The sequence below is a fragment of the Catharus ustulatus genome, chromosome 3, assembly GCF_009819885.2.
Source record: "Catharus ustulatus isolate bCatUst1 chromosome 3, bCatUst1.pri.v2, whole genome shotgun sequence".
Taxonomy (NCBI): Eukaryota; Metazoa; Chordata; class Aves; order Passeriformes; family Turdidae; genus Catharus; species Catharus ustulatus.
This window is the reverse complement of record NC_046223.1, coordinates 25,584,755-25,609,198: the sequence shown is the minus strand read 5'-3', so window position 1 is coordinate 25,609,198 and position 24,444 is coordinate 25,584,755. Positions and strand designations below refer to the sequence as shown.

The 24,444-nt window shown below is 41.2% G+C and overlaps 1 protein-coding gene across 6 annotated transcripts in view; it reads right to left on the bottom strand.

Moving 5' to 3' along the window:
• EML4 (EMAP like 4) overlaps positions 1 to 24,444 on the bottom strand; it is a 150,193-nt gene that overhangs the window by 76,733 nt on the left and 49,016 nt on the right. For 4 of the 6 annotated variants that reach the window (XM_033054900.1, XM_033054902.1, XM_033054905.1 and 1 more), the window contains exon 1: positions 10,217 to 10,297. The exons of 1 other annotated variant lie outside the window; for it this stretch is intronic. In XM_033054900.1, coding sequence (XP_032910791.1) covers positions 10,217 to 10,283 — 67 coding nt within the window. In that variant the 5' untranslated portion in view covers positions 10,284 to 10,297. Of the gene's footprint in view, positions 1 to 10,216; positions 10,298 to 10,798; positions 10,924 to 24,444 lie in introns of those variants that run through there. One more of the 6 variants, XM_033054904.2, reaches the window with a different exon arrangement.

Genomic DNA, 24,444 nt, shown 5'->3' with positions numbered 1-24,444 from the left:
GACATCAGTGTGGAAAAGCGCCCTGCTCTCACAGGTAAACCCATCAGAAGCAATCAGGCTTTCGACATATACAGGGCAGTCCTTCCTACGCACTTTGACAATCAAGCCTTTCTAGTTTCAAATTAGGCAACTACTTAATTAGAAAATTGGGTAATTAGCAGAGGCTTTTGACCTTAATCTCTTTTTAACTTCACTCTTCATCTGTTAAATGAAATTAAATTAATCATCCCACACTGCCTAAAGGTTAATTAACACTTGTGGGCTACCAATGAACTACCTTAAGTGCTGCAGCAAGGTCAGTGTTTAAATGCGTGCCATTTTTCAAGATTAAGAGCCTTCCCATAAAAATAAGAGAGACACTCAAAGGAAATAAAGGTAACTCAAAATACCAACCAACTACTTTTATAGGAAGAATCACCTTTTCAGAGTTCTGACTTGGAGGAGACTATGACCAAGTAATTAAAAGCTCCATCTTACTACCCACATGATTTCAATATAGTCTTGAAGAACAACCCGAATTCTGACTTTTAAGTTCATTCTGACTTCCCATTTAGAACACTTTTCTTTAACCTTATGTCTTTAATACACAAATCTACAAGAAGATGGCAGCCTTAGTTGTCACTGATCTGCTCAACACAATGAATGATGGTAACTAGAGTCAGGCTCAGACAAAAGTACTGCTATACAAAACATAAAGTCCAGCGAACACACAGTTCACAGAAAAACACGACAGCATCTGAAACTGGTTTTCCTGGAGTCCTGTGCAAACTCATTTGCACAGACAGGTACCAGCAGTTATGTGGCAGGCAAGGAAGTTGATGTGGAGGCTTGTAAATGGAAAGCTGGGGGAGAGGAAGAAGGGAAGAAGAGGGAAAAAAGCACGCTCACTGTAATCTCAGACTCTCCATCTCTCTCTACACCCCTCTGTCTACCCAGGACCACTTATTTTTTAACTGCTCTTGCCAGAGTGATGGTGCTAATTCATGCTCAAAGAAGTGTCCGTATATTTAGACTTTTTTTTTCAGAATTTAAGCCCCTGTTCATATAGCTTACATCTTATTATCCAAGCTTTATTTCCAAAACAGATACTTTTCTAGTAAAACATGAATAAAATCCAAGTTTGCAAAATCTTTAGATTGCAACAATGCAGGCAAATTCCAACATTCCCTGTTAGTGGCAGCGCATCTCCTCTGCTGCAAAGCATTTGAATTCAGTAGTATCAACATACTTTCAATGTGACACTTCAGGAAATCTTCCAATATCTTAAATATTTGTTGCTTAATTGGGCAACTAACTTAACCGGGTATGCTTGTGGTATGCTTTTAACAAGTATGTTTCTGCCCCAGAGGAAAAAAGTTTCTACCCTAAGATTGCTATACTCTCATCAATTCTAGAATATCATTTCAGCAGCAAAACAGAAAAGCATTGAAATCATTAAGTGATATAACATCAGGCAAAGAAAAATAACCTCTTCTTTTATGGATACATTTTATTTTGTACCATGCAATGTTTACTTACAAAATTCTACTCAACTTCTGGCACACAAATGAATAATCTCCAGTTTCTGTTATCTAGAAATCAAGTTAGACATTATCCCTGTAAATAAAAGTGTTGGAATATTTCTGAAAGTTTTTGTACTGGCTGCTTCAGTGTGCTGTGCATTTCTTTCCCCTAGGACTTGTAAATATCTAATTTGTAACATCAAAAATACCACTGTACAAATAGTTTCTTTGATCTCATTCTGCGCAAATCTATCGTGTCACTATGCAAAATTCCATCAAGAAAAATAGAATCCTGGCCTGTAGTACTACTTTCTTTTCCCAAAGAAATACAGACCTCCTTCTCCCAAAACACTCATCTACCCTGCAGGGAAAGCCTTCCCTTTCAGCACTGCTGGAAAAAGCAGGATCTGAGCATTTTGGTGCTCAGCAGAAATATGCTCACACCAGAGCAGGGGGAGGCAGCAGCGCTGGGCGCTATTTCACAGCTCCTATCGCACTAAGTTACAGGACATGGCGATTTCAGATAAAAGGGAAAACCTGTTTTGAAACAGACTCACCAACTCACTGCCTTATCTTAGTTTTCTGGTATTGCAGGTATAGAAATTCCTTCCACTTACTCACAGCCCTATGTGGCCGCTGCTTTATTACCTCTCCATACCAGAGCCCATTCAGTAAAACGCCAACTTTGAACTTCCATTCCAACAAGCTAAAGTCACCTTGAAGAGTTATTGCCCTTCTTTGTATCTTCTTATCCAAAACCTAAGGATGGCAATCTGCTCCCTCCCTTGAAAAAAACACCTCTAAGAGACAAGCCTTCAGATGGAAGTATTCATTCCAGTGTTAGTTTTTCTCTCATGACCATCCACCTGCAGCTCTGCCACAGCAGACAGTTGTGCTGTGCAATGCTTTGTCCATCCCCCTGGGCAGCATCTCCTGCAGAAGGCAGTCCTTACCCCAGCTCTGTAATACAAATGTTACCCTCACTGCTGCAGCGAATACCATCCCACAGCCATTCAACCTCTCCTGCGTCTTGCAAGGAAGAACCAACACAAGGTCTGGTTTCGATATTTTTAAAAGTCCATCGATTCTCAGGAACGCGAAATTAAAGCTCTAATCACAAACTTGATTCAACAACACTTGCAACAGCAGCAATCAAAATCCTGCCTTCATTTACCTTATGGAAGAAGCTTCCTTAGCTCCAGCAACTGCTTGAGGAACATCTCTACAACAGCTTGTGTTTACTCCAGATGGAACCAAACCCACAGCAGTTTGGTTTGGTTGGGGGCTTTCACCATAGAAGGGAACTAACCCATCTCCATAAAGACCAGGCATACTACAGACACAGCTAAGCTATCTGCTTGATTTCAAGGATAAAGCACATGGCTCCCACACAGCCAACCTGGAAGCTGGTATCCGCAGCTACTCATCACACATTAGTCACAATCTCCAATGCAGTCACTATACAGGAGGAACCACTGAGAAATAAATGGAGTATCTGCACTTTGTGTGTCAGAGAAAACACAGGCCAGAGAGCAGTAAGAAGTATCTATGCTGGTGAAAGTCAACAGCCACCCTCAAAAAGGGGGACTGAGTATAAATACAATAAAACTGACCGGTTCTTTAGTTAAGCTCTTTTCATTTTGTTATGTTAGCCGTGAAACAGCCCCGGTGAAGTAACAGCTGGAATCAAGGTGTGGGTGGAATGCATTGCTCACACCTTTACTGCCGCTGTCTGACAGGAGACTGACTGTCCTACAACATGCTGCTTCTCAAGAGCTGTAGAAACATTAGCATTAGTTATTTTGCAAAGGTAGACTTTTAAACAATTCAGACTGCAGATCTGTCACCAAGTGCTGCCGCACTTTCCTTAGCAAGGACACTATCAACGAGTTCCCACAAATGCTTATAAACCAGTGAGGTAATTGTGAATTGAAACAGATTTAATTCATGACAAGGAAGAACTCTTGAAGAGTATGGCAGACATCTCTATGTGTGACTGCACATCTATTTTATAAAGCTGCAGTTAGGCTGCTTCTGCAGAAAGAGATACATTAAAATGAAGCCAATTTCAATCATAATTTCAGTTGCTAATCCTGGCACTATTATACCTAAAATGGAAAACTCCCCAGAAAAGGGAGGAATTAAGCCTCACCTTTATTTAGGCCAAACCACAAAGCAGATTTCAGAACTGAAGCAAGGCAAACACAAACACTTGGAAACAGCGTTACACGATGCTACAACTTCTCAGAGAAAAATCAATCGTTTTGGTTGACATAGGCAGGCTCAGACCTTCTAAAATTTCACCTTGAAGGTATTTTATGTAGAAGTCCTACACAAAATCAAACTATCACAATCACTGCTGATAAATCACATGCATGTGTGTGGAATTTGCTTAGATGGAAAAAAATGCCTTTCCATAGGGATACTTTTTCCTTTCTTTTCAAAGGATCCTGCAGGGAAACACACTTCTGTGTGGAATGTTTGCCAAATTTTGTTCACTCAAAAGGGATATATCTGTCACCGTTGCTTAAATATATCACATTTTGTATCATAAACAGATTACTGATCTGATTTTCCTACTGATCTGATGGGGTCTCTGAAGTATAAGAAATCTTCAGGTTTCTTTTCCCACTATTTGCTGCAAACCAACAGCTTTTAGGCAAAAAACATAGCCCTGCAAATAGCAATAGTGATCATGGATATGCTCAGTATTACAATCACTGCAAGTGCTACAAATACTTGACAGGAAAATGAGTCTTGAATATGGTTGGGCCTAAGTGACAGCAGCCTCACAAATTACAAGTACATTGCATTTTTTTCCCATTTACTTTCTTCCTCCTCAAAAATTAGGGAATTAATTAAGAACTGATAACAATCAAAGCCACCTCAGAAAGAAAAATTTTTATTTCCTAAAGGACACAATTTTTCAAGAAAAAGCAGGAATGTTTTCTGCAGAAGTACACGAGCACAAACGCAACCAAGAGAGCCTCTGCATTGTCATTCAACCCGTCTGTCAGTCCCTTGCAGACTTATGTCAAAGCTTTTCTCTGGTTATCACTGGCTAACACTTCCAGCTTTTCATAACAGATCAGAAACTGCAGTACTAGGTTAGGTCTGCCTGAACCCACAGAAATAAAGTTCACAAATTTTTTACTAATACACTCCAACTCATAAACTGAAAAGTACTCTGGAAAAAGCTATATATTGTAGGTCTCCAGTGTTTGCAATTCAGTTTTATTCTCTTTTTTAAACCCAGGAGATTTGTATTTGTTTGATAACTGTGGGGAGAACAATCTAAAGCCAAAAAGATAATAGTTACTCTGAAAGCAGCTATTATCCTAAAGCACTGAATTATCTAGTTTATTCCACTAATGCTTATGTTTTAGGACTGATTAATTCCCCATACACTTACTAAGCATTAGCTATGCTAATTCAGCTATTTATACATATAAAAGAACCATCCAGGAGGATACTATTTCCACATAATACTGCCAACCAAAATAACAGGATCCTTCATGCATGAAAAACATTCCTCCCACCACAACAGAATACATCAACTGGGTCAAAATTATTTGGTAACTTTTCAGCATCTTCTAACCTTTGCAATAATCTTATTTGAAGACTTTTATTTTATTTTGAAACAAAATACGTTTTTTGGGCTGCAGCCTGGGGTATGGCCACATAAACCAGCAGGGAGAGAGCCCAAGAGAGAGTTAACAGCATCACACTACTCAAGCACACTGCTCTTACTCAAGACTAAATGCCAGCTTGTTTAACCTACTAATCCACATTTACTAACCTACTGTGTCAACATGCTCCAAGTTTCCGCCTTCGCTCAGCCCTCTGCAACTCCCGTGCAAGCCCACGCTCCAACTAGGTGTGACCATCCCTGCAGCCTGCAAGCTGCACAGGACAAAGTTCTCATGCCAGAGCACTCCGTGACACGCAACAGGAACACCTGGGGGAGCTGGGGAACACCTCCCAGAAAGGTGGAGAGGACAAGTGACCCTGCCACAGCAGGGCCAGGAGCACAGTTCTGCCCCCACTGAACAAAATTCTAGCATAACAGTTAGACTTATTTATTGTACAGAGTGATAATTTTTAAAAGTTTGAACTGCACCTTTAAAACAAAAAAAGTTTGTCAGAATGTTTTTCTTCTCAGCAGTTTTTGATTTTATTACTAAATGTTTCCTTGATTGCAAAAATGCGTAGAATACTGTAAAGATGGGCAATGCAAAGACTTCTTCGGTGAAAGCTTTTAGATGTTTTCTTCAGTTAAATATTCTTCATAAATAATCATTCAAGACTCTGAAGCTGAAAGCAAGCAGAAACACTGAGACACACCGAGTTTGTTTCTTTACATGAAGATCACATCAAAAGTCAAAACAACAAATTGTTCTAATTTTAGTATTGATTCAGTCTGCAGTACTACTGTCTTGGGCATGGTTCATGGTTTCATTTGCTCTTAAACCAGTCAAACTGTGGGCTGCTGCTATAAGGAGTGATTTTCCTTGAAGGATCAGGCTGCTTTTTCTGCCCCAGTTTCTGCTGCAGGACACAATTCTTGGTGGCTACCTGAAAGAAAACCTTTTCCATCCCCAGTTAGCTGGGGATCAGCTCACCGGCCAGCTCCTGCCAAACCCCTGCCCAGGAGCCCTCAGGGCCACCCTGCCAGCACACACAGAGCATAATCCCAGCACAGAAACTTCACACCATCAGTGCAAACTGCTCAGGGTCACATTTGCAGCTCTGACTTTTTCTCCCCTATTATCTAAGAAAAGCACCTTCAAAAAATACCTTAATGATAAAGACATTGTGGCACTTACTTACCAAATAAATCAAAACATGCAAAAAACTGAAGGGTCAACTCAAACCAGTTTCTCATGGAAACGAACGCTCCCTTTGATGCATTTCAAAGATATCAGAAATTAGACTGTGGATATTACCATCATTTTAAATGCTTCTGAAAAGCTTCACAGGCAAACCCCATCAAAGTCATGCATTTCTAGAACATGCAAAGAACAAAAAATGTGCTGGAAGAGAAGAGCAAAGCAAGAAGACATGTCACTTAAATCTTGTTTTTATGACACAAGGACATCTTCTCACCACACAACGAAGAACTGTGACTAATGGCTGTCATGTCTGGATATTCCTTCTTCCCTGCTCACAGGGCAGGAGCTGCACGTCCAGCACTTTTTCTGTATATCTTTGCAAGTTCTGCTCTCAAAGCTGCTCTGGCTCCATGCAGAAGGAGCTGGTTAAAGCAGCCTGCTGCAAAAGGGAAGTTTCCAATGCCACCTCTTTCCTGCTGAACTTACTACTGTGTGAAGCAGGGGTGTGATGCAGGGTTCATAAAGATACTTTTTTAATTAGGGCGTTACTCAAAATTTGAGAGCAAAGGCTCGGTGCTGAGAAAGTGCGTGCAGTCTGAACCTTTCTAGCTGACCTTTAATGACAAGTTTGCTGTGTCAACTCCACCTCTGACATTTCACCAATTTCGATACTTCAGCAACTTCCAAGTGTGGCTTGCAGTTACTTCAACTTGCAATTACTTTCTGCAACTGCTAAAAAATGCTAACCATTACCCTGCACAAGTCACTATTATCTCCTCAACCTCTTTCTGATGACTAATACATGTTCCTAGAACCGTTAGGAGCCAGCTAGAGATCTCAACTGGCAAAACAGAAAAAATGTTGCCCAAAAATGATAGTAGTTTTAAAAGGTAATTATGAAGTCAAAGAAATGAGACTTCTATTGAGGCAAGGTATTGGCCTTCTAAATAGCTGTGAGATGAAAACCCCTCCTGACCTTTACAGTATTTGCAATTTTGTGTTGTGTATACACAGTACTCCATGCACTAGAAAGAAAATGGCTCTTGTAGCACCCAAATACTTACAGCACGGTCCTTTATGTCAGATCCTAATTCAAATTAAATGCTTTTGCAGCAGCACCTGCACAGGGAAGCAAGGCAGCAGGAACAGCAGTATGTGCCAGCCACTGTCACTGCCTGCCAGCGAGGCAGGTGGCACAGCCACTGCCAGATGACATGCCCTCCAGGGCACAGGGACAGCCCCTTGCCAGAGGCACCAAGCCCGAGGCAAACTCACCCTTGAGATACCCTGCAGAGCCACTGACACAACCCCACCTTTGGCATCAATGTCTCCAGCAATGGCCAACTCTCACTGTGAAAAAACCCTAAGCAAACTCTCTACTAGTCTTAACAGTAAGGACAAATGCATGTAAGAGTCTGAATGCAATCAAGCTTAAAAACACAGGATGTTTGAGTTTTTTGGGGTTTTTTTTCCCTATTTACAAATACCAATTTCAATGCCAAGCATCACTGGAGGTGAATATTTAATCTGAAGCATGCTAACCTAAGATTTGTTTGCAGGTAAATATTTCCCTTGGTCAAACTGAAAATTTCTATTCTCATCTGTATTGTCTGAGATAAATTCCAGCCCATATCCAATTTGATAGCTATGTTCTTTCTAAGGGACGTGCCTTTGCCTTAGCTTTAATTACAAAAGGCTAATTAGAAAAAGGAAAAAAAAAAAAGAGAAGTCTTTCCTACTGACACCAGACAAGCTTTTAAAAAAATTTGATTAAGCTGCCTATCAACACTTTTACCCCATATGTTAAAAGGAAATGTTAGTTCTTTACTGCTGAATTAGGAATTAACATTTAGCTTTGGCAAGAAATGGGCAATCAGAGGTAAGCAAATGATACTTGTGCACAAAACAAATCACAATTGAAGGTAGAAAAGTTCATATAGAAAAGTATATCACTATAGGATACTTATTTTTTAAAAAAAATTAAGTGTTATACCCAAAACCCTCACCTGAAATACCCTACTGTTAATATAAAGCCACAAAACTCCTTTAAATAAAGCAAGAATGAGCATGTATAGCCTAACAAAAAGAAGAAAAAAACACCTTTCTATAACTTAATCTCGGGTTTTTCCATACAGGTTACCAGTGTGAAGTTGCTAAAGCCCTCAAGGCTGAAGTTAGAAATTTCACAGGAACTTGTTGACTATCCATCATACCAGTTTCTTATCAGTCTAACTTTACAAGCAAGCCGACAGACAGCCACTGGAAAAGCTGGTATAAAGGCATATTAGGTTTAACTGTACAAGTTTAAATCAACAAAATACACTGCCCTGCTAAGAATATTCAAAGCCACATTTTCTTTTAATTACAAATGTTAATTCTTATTCAGCAAAATGCTCAGTCTTATATCAAGACTGACTTTTTTTAGTAAAAATAACTTCCTAAGACACAGAAAAAAGTTAAAATACAATACATGCATTCAGAAAAGAATAAATTTCTAGCATCTTATTTTGCTGGATTTCTATACAAATCTTAAAAGTAAGTCCATTATGTCACACTCACTTTAGAACTTAAAGATATGCCTCAAGCTAAAGTTTGAGACTGCTACATTTTTTAAAGACAATCACAGAAACTCTTGTTAAAAGCCATTAAAGTCAGTGGAAACCTTGGTCACATAAACCTCTACAGATTGGTAACAAAGCTCCAAGCTATAGCCATAAAAAATGTTGTTCTTCTGAATTTTGTCTGAAGACAAACAGCTAAACATTAGCTTTTCTTTCCTACAGTACAAATCCTTGCAAGCCTGCAAAAATTCATACAAAGCACTTACAATGTTAACATTTCCAATTTATCCTCCCATCTTTCTCGAGGGTTGCGACATCTTGAATTCTAAACCAAATGCTTCGAATTCTGAAGCAGATAAAGTACAGCGCACACTGCTCACTGTAACAAAGTACACTATAGCAAGGTCATTCCTTTCTTCCACTACATTTAAGAACTTGCTCTTGATTTTGTTGTGGGGTTTTTTTTAAGGAAACTTTTCTGTGGACCATCGCATTTTTGGTCATAAGTGCAAGGTTTTACATACGAGATGCTGAATTTGTATCCCAACTGCACGGCATGAATCAGCAAACAAAGAAGGGGCGCTCGCCGATGCCTCTTTCACTCGCAGTAAAACACTTCCACTCCGTGTACAAGAGGAACATGCTTTATCTCTGACAGCATTTCTTGGTTAGGGTTATTTGGTTGGTTGATCTTTTTAAAACTGTATAGTTTTGGTAGCAGTCAGAAGGCTACAATGAATTACCTAGTTCGCACTCAAGAGATACTGTTTTGATAGCAGCTGTTTATAGAAAGGAAATATACACTGAAACACTCCATTTTTACTATAACACTGGTAAAATTCAAGGGAGAAGGGGGGGAAGCCCTTAGTTCTGAAGGGCAAGCAGAGGCTCCCGAGGCGGAGGAGCTGCAGCAGGCGCAGTCCTGCGCTGCTCTCCGCACGCTGCCCGAGGCCCCGCGGTCCCGGCGGGGCTGCTCGGAGCGCTCCGGCCGGCACAGCACGGGGAAGGCTGGGCACGCCGGAGCGCCTCGCACCGGGCTCTGCCCGGCCCGTCGGGACCCCGCTGCTCCCGTCAGTGACAATAACTTCATCCTTATCGCCTCCTCCGCTACCCACGCGCGCCGCGATTTTATTTATTCTTTTTTTTTCTTTTTGTCAGCGCCCGGGCCGGCACACCTTGCGGGCTGTGTAGGGACGCGGACCAGCCCCACACCTCGCAGGGAGAGCCTGTCCCGGCACTGACAGGCTTCCCTGCCTCCCCTCCGGGCTGGGAGCCGCGGAGCGGAGCGCGCCGGGATCGCCGGGGCAGCGCGGTACTTTACCCGTGCAGAAGGCGGCGAGCGCCGCGGGGTCGCAGGCTGCGGCCAGGCAGGACAAGCCTTCCTCCATCCCTCCGGCCCACAGCGGCCCCGCCGCGCCTCAGCTCCCGCGCCCCGGCCCGGCCGGCGGGCGCCCAGTGCACGGTCCCGGGGCACCGAGCGCTGCTGGCGGCGGCCGGTCCCGCCGCCCGAGCCCCTGCCCCGGAGCGAGCGGGGGGCGGGCCGGGCCGGGCCGGGCCGGGGAGGGGCCGCCCGCAGGCGGCGGCCACGCGCTCGCTGCGGCAGCGCCGGGCCGGGCCCCCGGGGCCTGCTCGGCCGGGCAGCGGAGCCGCCGAGCGCTCCCGAACGGGAGAGACGCAGCTGCTCCGCACGGACAGGGTCCTGCAGCCTCCCCGCAGGGACCTGCAGCCTCCCCGCAGGGACCGCGGCCACCGCGACCCGAAGCGAAGCGAGACCCCCGGCCCGCACGGCGCTCAGGGCCGGGGACAGCGCGGGGCCGGAGCCTGAACAGCCCGCAGCAATGCCCCGTCCGCGCTCGGGGCATGAAGGACCAGCACCACTGAGTAACGCCAGATGCAGACGAACCATTACTGCTCCAAATCATGTCTGTCTGTCAGAAACACATCTATCGCCAGGCACAGCGCGACATGAGGAGTGACAGGAGCAGGGACACGGGGAGTTCACACGGGGGGAAGAAGGGGGCCAGCAGCTTGCTCGGTATTATATTGGAATATTTTTCACATGACATCGTTCCGAGACGAAAAAGCAATGACGTCACTGGCAATATACTCATATCCATTATATGAAAACGAAGCAAAATACCATGGCTTAAAAGCAGAAGCTTTGCAAAGCTATAATTCTGTTCAGCAGAAGGGAACTCGTATTACAAATGCATTACAATCTATTTAATGTGATCATGATTTTGTCTGTCTTGCAAGACGAAGCACAGCCAGATGAGAAATAATGAATGCAACATGTGTTCATTCTTTTGGTAGCCGTGCCTGAAGCCAATTGGCAGAATGACTACAGCAAGATAAATGTCAAAACAAAACTATTTGTGAATATGTACTGCATGTATTTTGACTCTATCATACTTGAAATAGTTTATTATTTTCGAGATTTGCAAGCATATTAAATAACTCTGGATTAAAGTTTAGACTTCCAGACAACAGTGGGATAGTAAAAAAAAAAAGGGGAAGGGAGGGGGAGGGGAAGTCCATGTCTCCATTCAAAACACAAAGAGGGGCAGCACTTTTTTTCCACCATCAGAAATGGCTGATGAAGAGGATAATAGGTTCATAAGGACACATATAATTAGGACAACACACAAGTTTTGTGTGTTTTTCCCAGGATTAACAATCCACCTAACTACAGTAGTGTATTTCTTTTCCAGCAGCTCCTGATCGACTGGAGAAATCGACCTCTGCAGTGATCTAAAAAAAGAGATGGCAGTCAGCTGAACACAGCTCTGCAGCATGAAGTCAGCCAGACAACTACTGTGATTAATAAAAAGGGAAAGGACTAGGAAACTGCCTGGTGGAAGATGATAAAGCAAGGGCACCCAATTAAGGGCCCTAATGAAGCCATGGGGCCTCAGCTCATCGCTGTGGCACTGGGATTGACCAAGAACCCACATTCCCAACTTGTCCCAACCCCTATGTTGCATCAAGTCATTAAACAATCCTAATTGCGAGACTGAGTCTTATCTTGGGTGGGATGGGCAGACAGAATAATTTTACACACACACTTTGGTATCCTCTCAAACTCAACATGGCTCCAGTACAACTATGAAGCCTTGGAAAAAATGATAGGCAAAATGCCCCATGAGGCCAAATACACATTGTACCAAAATACATTGTATGTATTGGTTAAACCAGCACCAAGAGCAGAAAGAGGCTGGATTTGCAATCCTGAGTGGCATTAGTGCTCTGAACAATGACACATTACATGCAACTGGCAAAAAGCATCCAATGTGGTTCACACCAATACATTTCTTTTAGAATATATCAATTTTGAAGTAAGTAAAGCACATTGTATTAAAAAAATTAGGCTCTCTCACTGTAAATGAGTATGAAACTCTGCTATTTCTGGGTATCTTAAACAGAGCTTAGTGCCTGCTCCATCAAAAGCATGCAGGATGAGGCAGAAGGAACCGAAGCAAACATCAGAGCACCATCAGAACTCTAACTTTTGAAACAAGACTTCAGAAGGCTCAGTGTATACAGCTCACCCTGAAAATGGCAGAAGCACTCTCCACCCACCCATCTCCTGCTCCCTGAAGACTTGATCAAAATTCCTCAAGTTGCCTTTAAATCTCTCATGACAACCTTACATCTCCTCATTAGGATTTCTCACTCTTCTGTCTCTGGCCCTTCTATCGCACCTGTCTTTCAAAGCCACCCGTCTTCAACAACTATCTCTACACTTCTCAAGCCTCAACACCATCTCAGGTCCCTCTTCCCTGTTGTCACTTAATATGAATGGTGGGTGATGAGGAAGCATTCTTCTTAAGTATTTTAAATAGGCACAAATAATGAAAAAAAACCTTAACATATAGCACACGCCAAAATAAAACACATATGCAATGTAAGTCTTTGCTTAGGGAAAAAACTCAGATAATTAGCAATGCCAAGTGCATTGTTAAAGATCAGGAACCGAGCTCTGCACACTGCACAAGTACAGATTAGTTCATTGCTTGTTTATCCCCAACACACAGACATTTAAGAACGCCACACATCTGGTGTTGTTCAGAACAGCGAATGTCTCAAAGACTGTAGTAGCACCAACTTATGATGACGGTACAGAAGGAATTATTTTAGACATACTTCAGATTTTCATGAATCAAAAAACACTCCAATGTGCCTTTTCTTCAGAAGAGGGAGCAAATGGCTCCTCCAGCTTTTAAAGACAGCCATACGATGGCACAAATTCTTTGGAGTCACCACTTCCATAGGAAGAAGAGGACAAAGCCGGTCCCTGTGGGTCCATACCTCAAAAATTACCTTCCAGTCACTCAGAGCTAACTGAGGAAACCAGAGATGCCCCCACCAAAGTCACCCATGTCCTCAGCTGCAGAACAGAAACTTGTCTCTAGGACATCTTTAGTACTTATAGAAAGAAAAAAAAAAAAAATTAAGATTATCTATTGAGCTTCCTTGACAAGTGATACAGCTACTAAGATAGTACCTGCATATGAAATTTGGAAATTAGTTTTCACAGAACTAGGGTTCCTTAATTTCCTTCAGATTTAGGAGATTTCAGATCCAAGAGCTGTTGCATGAGGCAATCACAGTAATATATTCCATCCAGATTACTAGAAACTCTATCTACCTTGTATGAATAAAACCTGTAACTGTACTAAACATCACAAAGAGGTAACTGTAGTGACACTAGTTTAATGCCTGTCTTGCTGTTGAACTGCAAGAGGGCAGCAGTAGTTAATTTTGTTTCCTCATCTACAGGAAATCAATCATGTTTCCACTAGCAAATGATCCTTCAAATATTTTGCTTGTTTCTTTCTGAGAAGAGACTGCAGCTGGCAATTAACCTCACTGCCAAACAGTATCACCCTTCAGCAGCTGTGTTCACTAGCTTTACCCTCCAGAAAAGAGAATAAAAGTAATTTCTTTAATAACCTACCCAATTCCTAAAGCCTTTTATTGCTTTATCTTTAGGGGGAATAATTTCTTTCTGTTTGTTTTTAAATCCATGTTATATCTGTTATCACCTAGCAAGCACAACAGACCAAAACCATCTCATCAGGTGAGACAAAATAATTAAGCCATTTTACAAGACACTCTTTGGTTAAGGATGCTCATTGCATCACACCTGCTTCCAGCAGCACTTATGAGGTGTGCAGAGTTGGTTAGTGAGCTAAAAAGGGCAAGGATATCCAGCAGGATCCAGTGCTCCCACTAACACCTGTGGGATGTGGCAGCCTCTGCTGGCTCCTCTTCACTGCAGGCACTGAAATAAACCCTAATAAAGTTCCAATCTCTGAAGCATTAATTCCAAGAGTGATGAAAAGCAGGACCTTTGACGAGGATTAAGGTCACTCAGAGCTGGCATACAGCAGCACTACTGCTAAAACAAGCATCCCTGCCCTTCTCCTGCATCCTTCCCATTCTCATCCTGCTCCTGCCAGCACAGCTTATGGGGCTGCACAAGGAAGTACAGCAGGAGACTGAACAGCATGAAATTTAACTCATCACCATCAAAACAGGGAAACTCACCAGGTCAGTCATATGGTGTATGGCACAATGAGCCAAGCTGCAGCAGCAGGGAGGTGGCAGCACCCTCTGCAAAGAGTGGTGGGAATTGTGCCTGTCAATAGCAGCTCTGCCCGTGGATGACTTAAGGAGATTGTGAAACAGCTACACTTGTAAATCACATTTCATTGCCAGAAAACTGAGCAAAATAGGAGCTGATACAGAAGAAAGTCCCCAGGCAAGCAGTGCTAGGGCAGGATGCAGCAGAAAGCACACAGAAGTGCCTAAGGTGCCCTTATCACCTCCCTCCTAGACTCTAAACTGAGCTCCTTCATCCTAAGTCCTTTTTCTCAAATGGAGATAGCATGCAGAAAACATGAGAAACAGGAGGTGTACATTGGATCTTAAAAATTGTCCTGAGGCTGTCCTCCACAACTAAACCATAATCAAACTTGGTCAACCAGCCTAGGCAAGTGATCTGAATGGGAAAATTTATTTTATATTTGTTGTCCAAAAACACACTGCCTAATTTGAAAAAGAAAATCTGCAAACAATACAGAGCCCTCCAAATGCAAATGCGTATTTTAAGAATAACCACAAGAACGCCTATTTTTGTCAGGGGGGCTTGCTGCTGCAGCAGCTGTACCAACAGGACGGAGGTGGCAGCAGGCTGATGTGGAGTGTAGGAAGGGTGGCAAAGTGTAAGGCTGGTATTTCACTGAGCATAACATCAAACCACAGCTGTAGCATGCCTTCCGCTGCCTGCCTGGAGCGCTTGCATGCAGCCTGCTTGCAGCTGCCTTCCTGCCCATCCAGCCGGCAAATCGAAAAAGCCTTAAATCTAAAACACAGGCACAAAAAGGTACTTCTCCTGCACATTTCGTGTTAGGCATATGTTCCAGACCACAGCTCAGACCACATAAACCTAGGTGGTGGCCCATGAAAATGTGCAACCCTGTCCATGAGGACAGAGTCTGAACAGCAGCATCCTTGTTAGATAGTGTCTCTATCTTTATGGAGATAATCGCAGTTTCATCTCCGGTCAAGAACTGAGCTTCAAACACACAAGATTTGCATAAGTGGTATTTTTAAAAGTACAGGTAAATCGTACAAGGTTGTTCAATAGGACTCATTTCCATTTTCTGAAAGTGATCAGCAAAAGTTTGATTAATAATGACTACTAACTGGTGGTCTTAGCCATATCAAAGTTATGGTTATGATCAGCTGTTAGACTAGTTGTCTAACTTTTTAGCTCATACCAACAGAAAGAAAAATATTGCTTGTGCCATGCAGAATTGAGGAAACAGCAGTGCAGAGACAATCTACAAACTGTATTCTAATAAAGCACTTTGAAAATAATATATTCTGCTTCTAGAAATACAACACTGCTTAAGAGTTGTGTACCCTTTCAGAAAAAAATTAAATGTCATTCTTGCATGTCAAAACATCTCCAGATGTTGGTTGTTTCAATTAACGTGCTGCTGCAATGGTGACTATTTTTATTGCTTTTGAAAGTAGAAACTATGAGTTAAAAACTCAAGAGAAATTGAAAGAGCACAATATTTATGACAGAAACCAACAAGTTTCTCGTTTACTACCCACTCTGAAGTGCTGAGGAGGTAGAAAAGCCTTTATGAAACATCCCCCCCTATCCTCACAAAGCACAATCCTTCCCACAAAACAAGTTCTGATTAAGGATGCACAGAGGGCTTGCACAGTGGGTGACCAGCTCAGCTGTGCACTGGGGTGACGTGTGACTGCACTGCCATCACCCCATCCCAAAGGGTGGCTCAGACATATGGCAAGCCATGGAGAAGAGGGACAAACCTCACAGGTGCCAGTCTGGCTTCACCTAGACCAACAGGAACACCTTTTGGCTTCCAGACTTCTGCATATGCTAGCAGATTCCAAATCTTCTACCCGAGAGGTGGGGTGATCATCTCCATTTGTGACCATGCAGCAGAAACACAGCATCTCTTATTTAAGGATTACCTAGTACATGCAAATATGATGTAGGTGTCAGACCTTAAGCTATTACTCCAGAGTTTGACCTTATCAAAAGATCATTTACAGCCACACAGTTTCGACATATTATATATAACAGCTGTACAGTCCATAAATTAATTACCCTTCTGATGGCACAGATTAACAAAGTGGTTTAAAGGGAATCTGTAGAAACAGTTTTATATCCATGTCATTCCTTTAAATTTAGTTGACAACAGATTTTTGTACTCTCAAGGAAAATGGGTCACAATAATAAACATCAAGTTTTATTTACAAATACAGGATTGAACGGTTGTGAAATCCCCAGGCAGGGTTCTGGACCTATGCTATTAGGAAAACACAAGATACACATTTGTGTTTTTTCAGAAAGGCAAGTATGGAAATTCCTGTTTACTTCTCTTGTTTTTCAGTAGTGTTCTCAGTATCCTAAAACTTGGTCAATATAAAATGGGAAGAACAAGCTATACTGTTCCCACAAATTGCTTGATAAAAAGTTGTCTTTAGAAGGAATCACATTGATCCATACACAGAAGTCAAAAAAGACCTTTCAACTAAGTTAAAAATGAAATCTGACAGATTAGAAATCACGGTTACTTGAAAGTCTGAGTAACACTATGGACATTAACATTTTCTTCCTGTAGGAATAGTAACATTACAAAAAAACCTGGCACAACTGATACCTTTGCCAGCCTCTCTCTCTGGAGAGCAAAGGAGAAGAGACAAGCACCATACCATTTTAACTGGTAGCTCTTCCACAGGAGTCAGGACCAAGGTCAACTTTTGACTACAGAACTGTGTTGGTATTGCCAGAAATAAACATTCAATAGGCCAGAAAAAATCATTTCTTCCTCTGGATAACCAATCCTGTTATGACAGCTAAAGGTCAAAGCAGGGAACAAAGAGGGAGAAAGAGAGAGAGGGAACTGTGAAGTGCAGTAGAGGTCTAACAGAACTGACAGACTAAACAGCTGTGTCAAGACAAGGACACATCATTCTACAGGGGAAAAACACCACACAAAAAACGGAAGAGGTCCTTGATGGCTTTAAGAAATTGTGAAAAACATGTTTTACTGTTTTGGTAAAATTTAAAAGGTTTAATAAAAAGATAATAGGAGACACACATAAAATAAAGGGTTAAAATGGTTGGGTGCTTGGCAAGCTGCTAAGAGTACATGGTTGTTTTGGGAACACTCTTTTAAATATATTTTACAATATATTAACTTGTATATTTATAATTTCTAATGTATAGAAAAAAATTTTGGGAACTGTTTAGCATGGTTACTTTTTGGGTTCGCTTTTTTAGAGTATGCGTGTTTTTTGGTTTGTGGTTTTAATTTTTTTATTATTTTTTAGTTTGGGTGATGGTTTTGGCTTTTTGCAGCTGGTGAGTGTTGATGGTTGTTGTGTTAGCTGCAGGATTTTATTATACATTTACAGGTTGTTGTTTTAACTAGGCGGGTAGTTTAAGTATACTATCTCAAAAAAACTTATGTTTAACTTTTGCTATTAGAAGAAAAAAACATATACTCATACAGAAAAGCTATTTTAGCATTATACATATAGCATTTATTCTAATAGCTGCGAAAAGCCAACAATATGTTATGCACTTATAACAGAAATGCAGCTGTATTTTCCAAGAATCCAGCTAACCAAAGACTCAGACTGACTAAAGGTCAGAAACAGCAGGAGCTTGATGGTATTGTATTACCTAAGAGGCATTTCCACACACTGTGGAACCACCAGCCCTAAGAGGTGGGGATGGTTATGGCAACATATGCAGCAGCTCACTATGTCCTTACTTCACCACAAGGAACGCCTGTACTCCAGATCTGCCTAGTTATCGCAATAAGTAAAGTAGTAATAAGAGTTGAAAAACAAGAGAACAGTCTGGAACACACTGAAATCGTTAAGTTTTAAAGGCATTTAATCAAGACTCAAATGAAGAGTCTACCCATCTGTTCCTTGAGAAGGATAAAGTTCATGAGCTAAGTGAATGGAATACTAGGGGTGATAGGGCTACAACTAAAAGCAACTTCATTGCTAGCAAAAGACACATCAGTACTGACTGCTCTAAGCTCCCAGCATCTTAGGATAAGGAATAAACTCTATATATTTGCATACAAAGTAAACTAAATAAAATAATAAAAACTATCTTCATGCCCTGCTTTTTAATTTTTTTAAAACAGACTACAGAAGCACTTGCAATTTTATTTTATTTTTTTTATATGCAAGAGTATGAAGTTCACAGGTTTCATCTAACTAGCTGCTAACGTGCAGGTTAACACAATGAATCACAGAATGGTCTGGGTTGGCAGGGACTCTAAAGTTCATTTAGTTCCAACCAAGGGACACCTTTCACTAGATCAGGCTGCCCAGAGCTCCATCCAACCTGGCCTTGAACACTTCCAGGGATGGGACATCCACAGCTTCTCTGGGCAACCTGTGCCAGTGCCTCACCACCCTCACAGTGAAAAATTTCTTCCTAATACCAAATCTACACCTACTTTCAATTTGAATGCATTCCCCCTTGTCCCGTCACTACTGGCTCCTGTACAAAGTCTCTCTCCATCATTCTTGTAGGTTCCCTTCGGTTACTGGAAGGTTGTAATTATGTCACTCCAAAAATGTCTCACTTCTATGCTGAACAATCTCAAATCACTTAGCCTTTACTCATAGGGGAGTAATGAGCACAATTCTATCACAAGATTTTTATGCAGAAATGTGACAAACACCTTTGCATGTGGCTTCTTTTAATCCAAGTTTCAGGAATTGTGTGTGTGTTTCTTTATCAACACTAAGTTCTGAACACACAATTTCCATTTGAAATACATATAAGCTATAAAATGGACTGCAAACACTTTCTCTCAGCTTGCACCATGTTTAAAGCACGTCACAAAACCAAATAAAGATTTACAGAACTCTTAAATGCACATGGTTACACAGATTCTAAATTATGGACATAATAAAGCATCTACCACCTATGATGCTCGCTAGTATTCCAAATTTTTCAAGTAAGTGACACTCGACCGCAAGACAGTCTTGGGATATAGAAGATTTCCAAACCTCAGTAAAGTGATCTAAATTAGTTAACAGAAATATTTTCTTTTAAAATCATACACACCAGAGTTTACATCTGACCACTGAATTATTCAGTCCAATATACAAGTTCCCAAAAAAACCTACATTCCTCTTTTTTCCATCCTCAGGTCTAAAGAACTTCCAGCATGTTCAAGAAGTTTTAGTCATAACAAGAAGACAAACAGTAACAGTGATTTATTTATCTGCAAGTCTGTAATTACCACAGAAGCTTATAGGACACTGAGGACCAGACAGTGTTACAATTTCAGTTTTATTTAGCAGCAATGTTTTTGCCTGCTACCTTTATAAACAGGAAGACTCAGCTATTTCCTTCAACCAACTGATAGTGACTTACTATCTTAACAAAGCCCACAGGAAAATCTGCTTGAAAGTCACAAACCTGCAATGCTGGACATTTTATTCTATTTCTCCATGGCCTGTATCTGCAGCAGGAACATGTGTTGGTTTTGTGGGTTGTTTTTGAGGGTTTTTCCAACATAAATGAAGGCTTATACAGGAAAGCATGCAATACCACGTTATATTGAGGGACATCAGAGCAAAAGGAATGGTATTAGACAGCAATGAGAAGATGGGCTTAAATACCAAGAAAATTCCAGTCCCTATTTCTGAAGTTTTCACTAAATGCTGCATGTTTCTTTAGGCATCATTTAAGGATGTGTCCCACTGGCAATGTAACAGATTTGAAGAACATTCTTCCCCATCAAACACAGTTTTTCACTATCCTGTCAAATCGCTCGATATTCTGCCACTTCATATGAAAATAAAGTGTAAAATTTTACTACAGTAATCGGGAATTAATGAATTGTTGCAAGTCCCTTGTGCAGTTTCCCTACACTTATACAACTCAGATATTAACAAATTTACAGAGACACATTTGTATTGCAAAACCAACCCTCAAAACCACCTTGTTGAAGGTCTGTCGCCCTGCAAGGTGGCTCACAAGGAGGTAGCTCCTCCCAGCTCCTTTAAAACAAAGTTAAGAGAGAGCAGTTGAGGACTGCAAATGACTATACTTCATATCTTTCAAGATTTTCTTAACAGAAGATTCATACCTCAGTATTTTCCTTTGCCATGCTCTTGACAGAATTCAAATCAACCATTTTGTCTCACCACAGGAGAATTATTTTATTTAATGAGTAACTCATCTGATGGGTAATCAGGCAACTGATTTTATCTGCTTCATTGCTATCAAGAAGTCAGCACTACCTTCCATTAAGGAAAATTACAGGTTTTCAAGCATACCTGCAATCAGATGAAATCAAGTTTGTTCTTGCAGCATCCTCAAAGCCCATAGAGGATATGTATATTGGAGGAACATGGGGAGAAGTGGAAAGAGAGAATTAAATTAAGCAATTTGAAGGAAGCATCTTACTGCTTTCACTGATGAAATCAGATCTATGGCATTAAAAAGAACATGAGAGGACATGGCTTATTCACATTGTCTCCTTCCTTTTCTCATTTATAAACCAATTGTTATTCTTAGGCAGGATAGGGAGGAACATTGGAAGGGATGTACTAGCAAATAGTACACTGAGTTTGCAATCCAACCTTAATCACCTACCTGAAGAGTCATACAAAGTGCTCTGCAATTATGCCTCATCTGAGACCACGGTGCAAGGGCACCACATGTAAATATCAACACAGGATGAATAGATCTAATTTACTTAAAAACATTTTAAAATAAGAATTGCATTAATCTATAGTCACAATGATGTTTAAATATTGAAGAGCTGTTTATTTCCATGAAGCCCTCCAGCCTACAAGAACACAAATCAATACCTTGGGCTGTCTGTACCCCGTGCACACACAAGTGGTGTGGAACACCTTGATGCAGGTGGGGACAGCAGAGTGGCTTTCCAGCACATCTCCATTCTCCTGCAGACAGGATGGAGTCAGGCAGCAGCTGCAGGGATGGAGCCAACCACTGCTGAAAACAGGCAGAAAACACTTGCGGATAACTGCTTGCAAGGTGCCACTCTCCACTAAAAGGATTAAGAGTGGAAACAGCACGTACTTGGCACAATCCTCTGAGTCAGGAGTTTGGTTCAGATCATTAGCAAATCAGCAGTTTAAACTGGATTCGCTGTTGGAAGATCTGATTTGGTAAGAAAGTTTTAGATCCTGCTGCACAATTGGATAGGGAGGAGCCTGGCTGGTGGCTGTGCACTGAGAGGAAGGGGGGCACAGCCCTGAACACAGACCACCTTGTAAGTGAGGTGAGGCATGGGCTAAGAACCTGGGGGAAGCTCCAGCTGACTGAAAAGGGAACCGGGACTCACCTCCTGACTACTATACCCTACTCTCTGATACAATTTAACATAATATGACAAATTTCAACAAGTTGTTACAGCAGGTATCCTCATAGATACAAAAGTCTTTGGAAAACTAACATTTTATCAAAAACACTCCCTCATACCATTAGGACAACTTGGGCTATATTAAATATTAAATGATGCTTTCATTGCTTCATACAAGGCATCCTGTTCCCTGTGACTATCAGAGTCATTTCTGTGAAAAGAATGGCTATAAATATTGTTACCCCATCAGTCAAAAAACTGCTTTTGCAAATTATTCAAGTACTTTGATTTCCCATACTGGTTTGCTAGGAAAAAAAAGTTTAACAAATTCATAAAGATGACAAAAACAGTAGTATGCTGACTTAATTGAATTACAGACAAAAAAAATCTGCTTTGGAGTACAGTACTGGATTTCCTTTTGAAATTATCTGTTTTTAAAAGAGAAGGGGTAGGGGAGGAATCTCAGTCTCCTATTGAGAGGTGGTGGTGAGAGTTTATTCTACAACTGCAAAAGTATATTTCAATATTTGGTGTAGCTGGAGGAGAGTGAAGCCTCCCATAGGTGAGGGAGGTTGTCTGCTGAGCAGAGCCACTAGGTAGCAGGATCTGTTCACAGAGATGCAGTTTGAACAGGACAGCCAGACACAGTGTCAGGTTAAATTAACTATCTTGGTTTAAACTGTGTTCTGAAGCCAACCTCAGAATCCAACTTACTGTGAAAAAGGCAATCTTTCTGACCTTGTGTCAGTTAATTCAGGATCACTTCCCCCCACACAGATGCCTGATTTTCATGCTTTTTCCTTTTGCAACTTTGAAGGCTGCTAAACTTCCAGTTGTGCTAAACAAACACACAAATTCTCTTCCCCATACTTCACAGCTTCACCAAGCATGGTTTTAAAAAAAACCGAACTCTTAAAACATTCCTGATGAAATCATATCCATTTAGCAGTAGAGCTGATGTAAAAAAAAAAACAAACCAAAACACCTGAAAACAAAGAAAACCACCAGCACATGTGGAGTTGTACAAAGCCTCCTCTACCAAGAGTTTCAATCCCTGGATATGCATCTCTTGGTAATGTTCACTTCATTTTGGCTTACTTGAACATTCATGACAAAAATGAACAAAAGCCTCTTATTTTTATGGGCCATTTGTTCCAATGCATGCTGATCCTATCTTCTACAAACAAAGCCAGGATTTAATTGCACTGGAGCATTAAGCAGAAAGCCTTTAAAACTATTTTTCTGTTTAACCTGTCTGAATTGCAAGTGGCTGTATCAAAAAGGACTGAAGCATGTGCCACTCTGAAAAATAACCTGCAGTGATATATATGTGCAGGTGCAGTACCAAAGTCTCTTCAAACCACATAAGTGATAAAAAAGAACTACGAGTTTGCCTTTCTAACCTTCACAAAGATTAACACAATTTTAGGTTCATAGAAAAATAACCACATACCTTGCTCTAGGCATTGCTGACATTGCTGGATTATTCCCAGCACATTTAGAAGGGGCTGCACAATGACAGCAAATCCACACATCTGAATCATCAATGCAAAATTCCTAAAGTTCCAGTTTAAGCCAGAGAAGATTGTGTATTTTTTGCTTCTATTCATTCTTCCAGATGTAAGCTGAAATGTTGTGCCCATTACAATTTTGTAACTTCTTTGTAGATTATGAAAACAAAGAAGTAAAACATATCAACGAAAACGAATTCATGGGGTTTTTTCCCCCACAGTAAGAGTCAAATTTCCAGTCCACTGGAAAATCCAACATGGCAGCAGTTTATTAGCCATGCTGAACACAGAGGTCCACAACAGGATTCCAGACACAGAAAGTAAAAACCAAAACACAAGCCACATGAGCACAGACCACCCTGCAAACCCTCCTAGCAATGGGATGGATTTCCTTACTTCAGGCAGCATTTTATTTCCCAAAGCTCACAATGACCAGTGATTTTCCTGCCAGAACAAGACAAGAGCTGCTTCCAGCTCATGAATGACACACAGCAGCCCCATGGTGTCTCCAGAACAAGGACAATCCCTGGGGGAACCATGGAAGGAAAAGCCATGCATTCCTTGCAAAAAGAGTCTATTTCCAAACTCCTCCAGGGATTGCCTTTAAATAATGACATTAAAACTGTTTACTCCTCTTTGACAACATGCACAAAGGTGCTAATGCCACAGGTTTGGAAATAGAGGTGTCATATTGGCATGTTTGACATTAAGGACCAAGCAGGAAATAAAATTTAGGGATGTGCACAAAGAGGGGAAAACAGATGGCCAACAAAATTTATTTCCTTTAAATATTTCCTTTTATCCTGTTTTTGCTTTTCTTGCCTATTTAAAGCATGAATTCTTGATGACAGGAACTGTTTTGAGGCTCTATTATGCTAAAAGAGGTGCTTACATGAAAGAATTTTTTTTTACATTTTAGCCTAGTAACTTACTCCTAGTGTTTCTGCCTAGAAGCATATAATCTTAGTCCAGGATTTCTCACAACATACACAAGTCCAGTCTCATCTGCACATCAAAAGGCTGGAAAAAACAGATTTAAAATTTACACTTAATTTCACTCTCCAAAAGGACCTTGACAAAAATGAAGCCTACCCTTGTAAGAGCAAAAACTA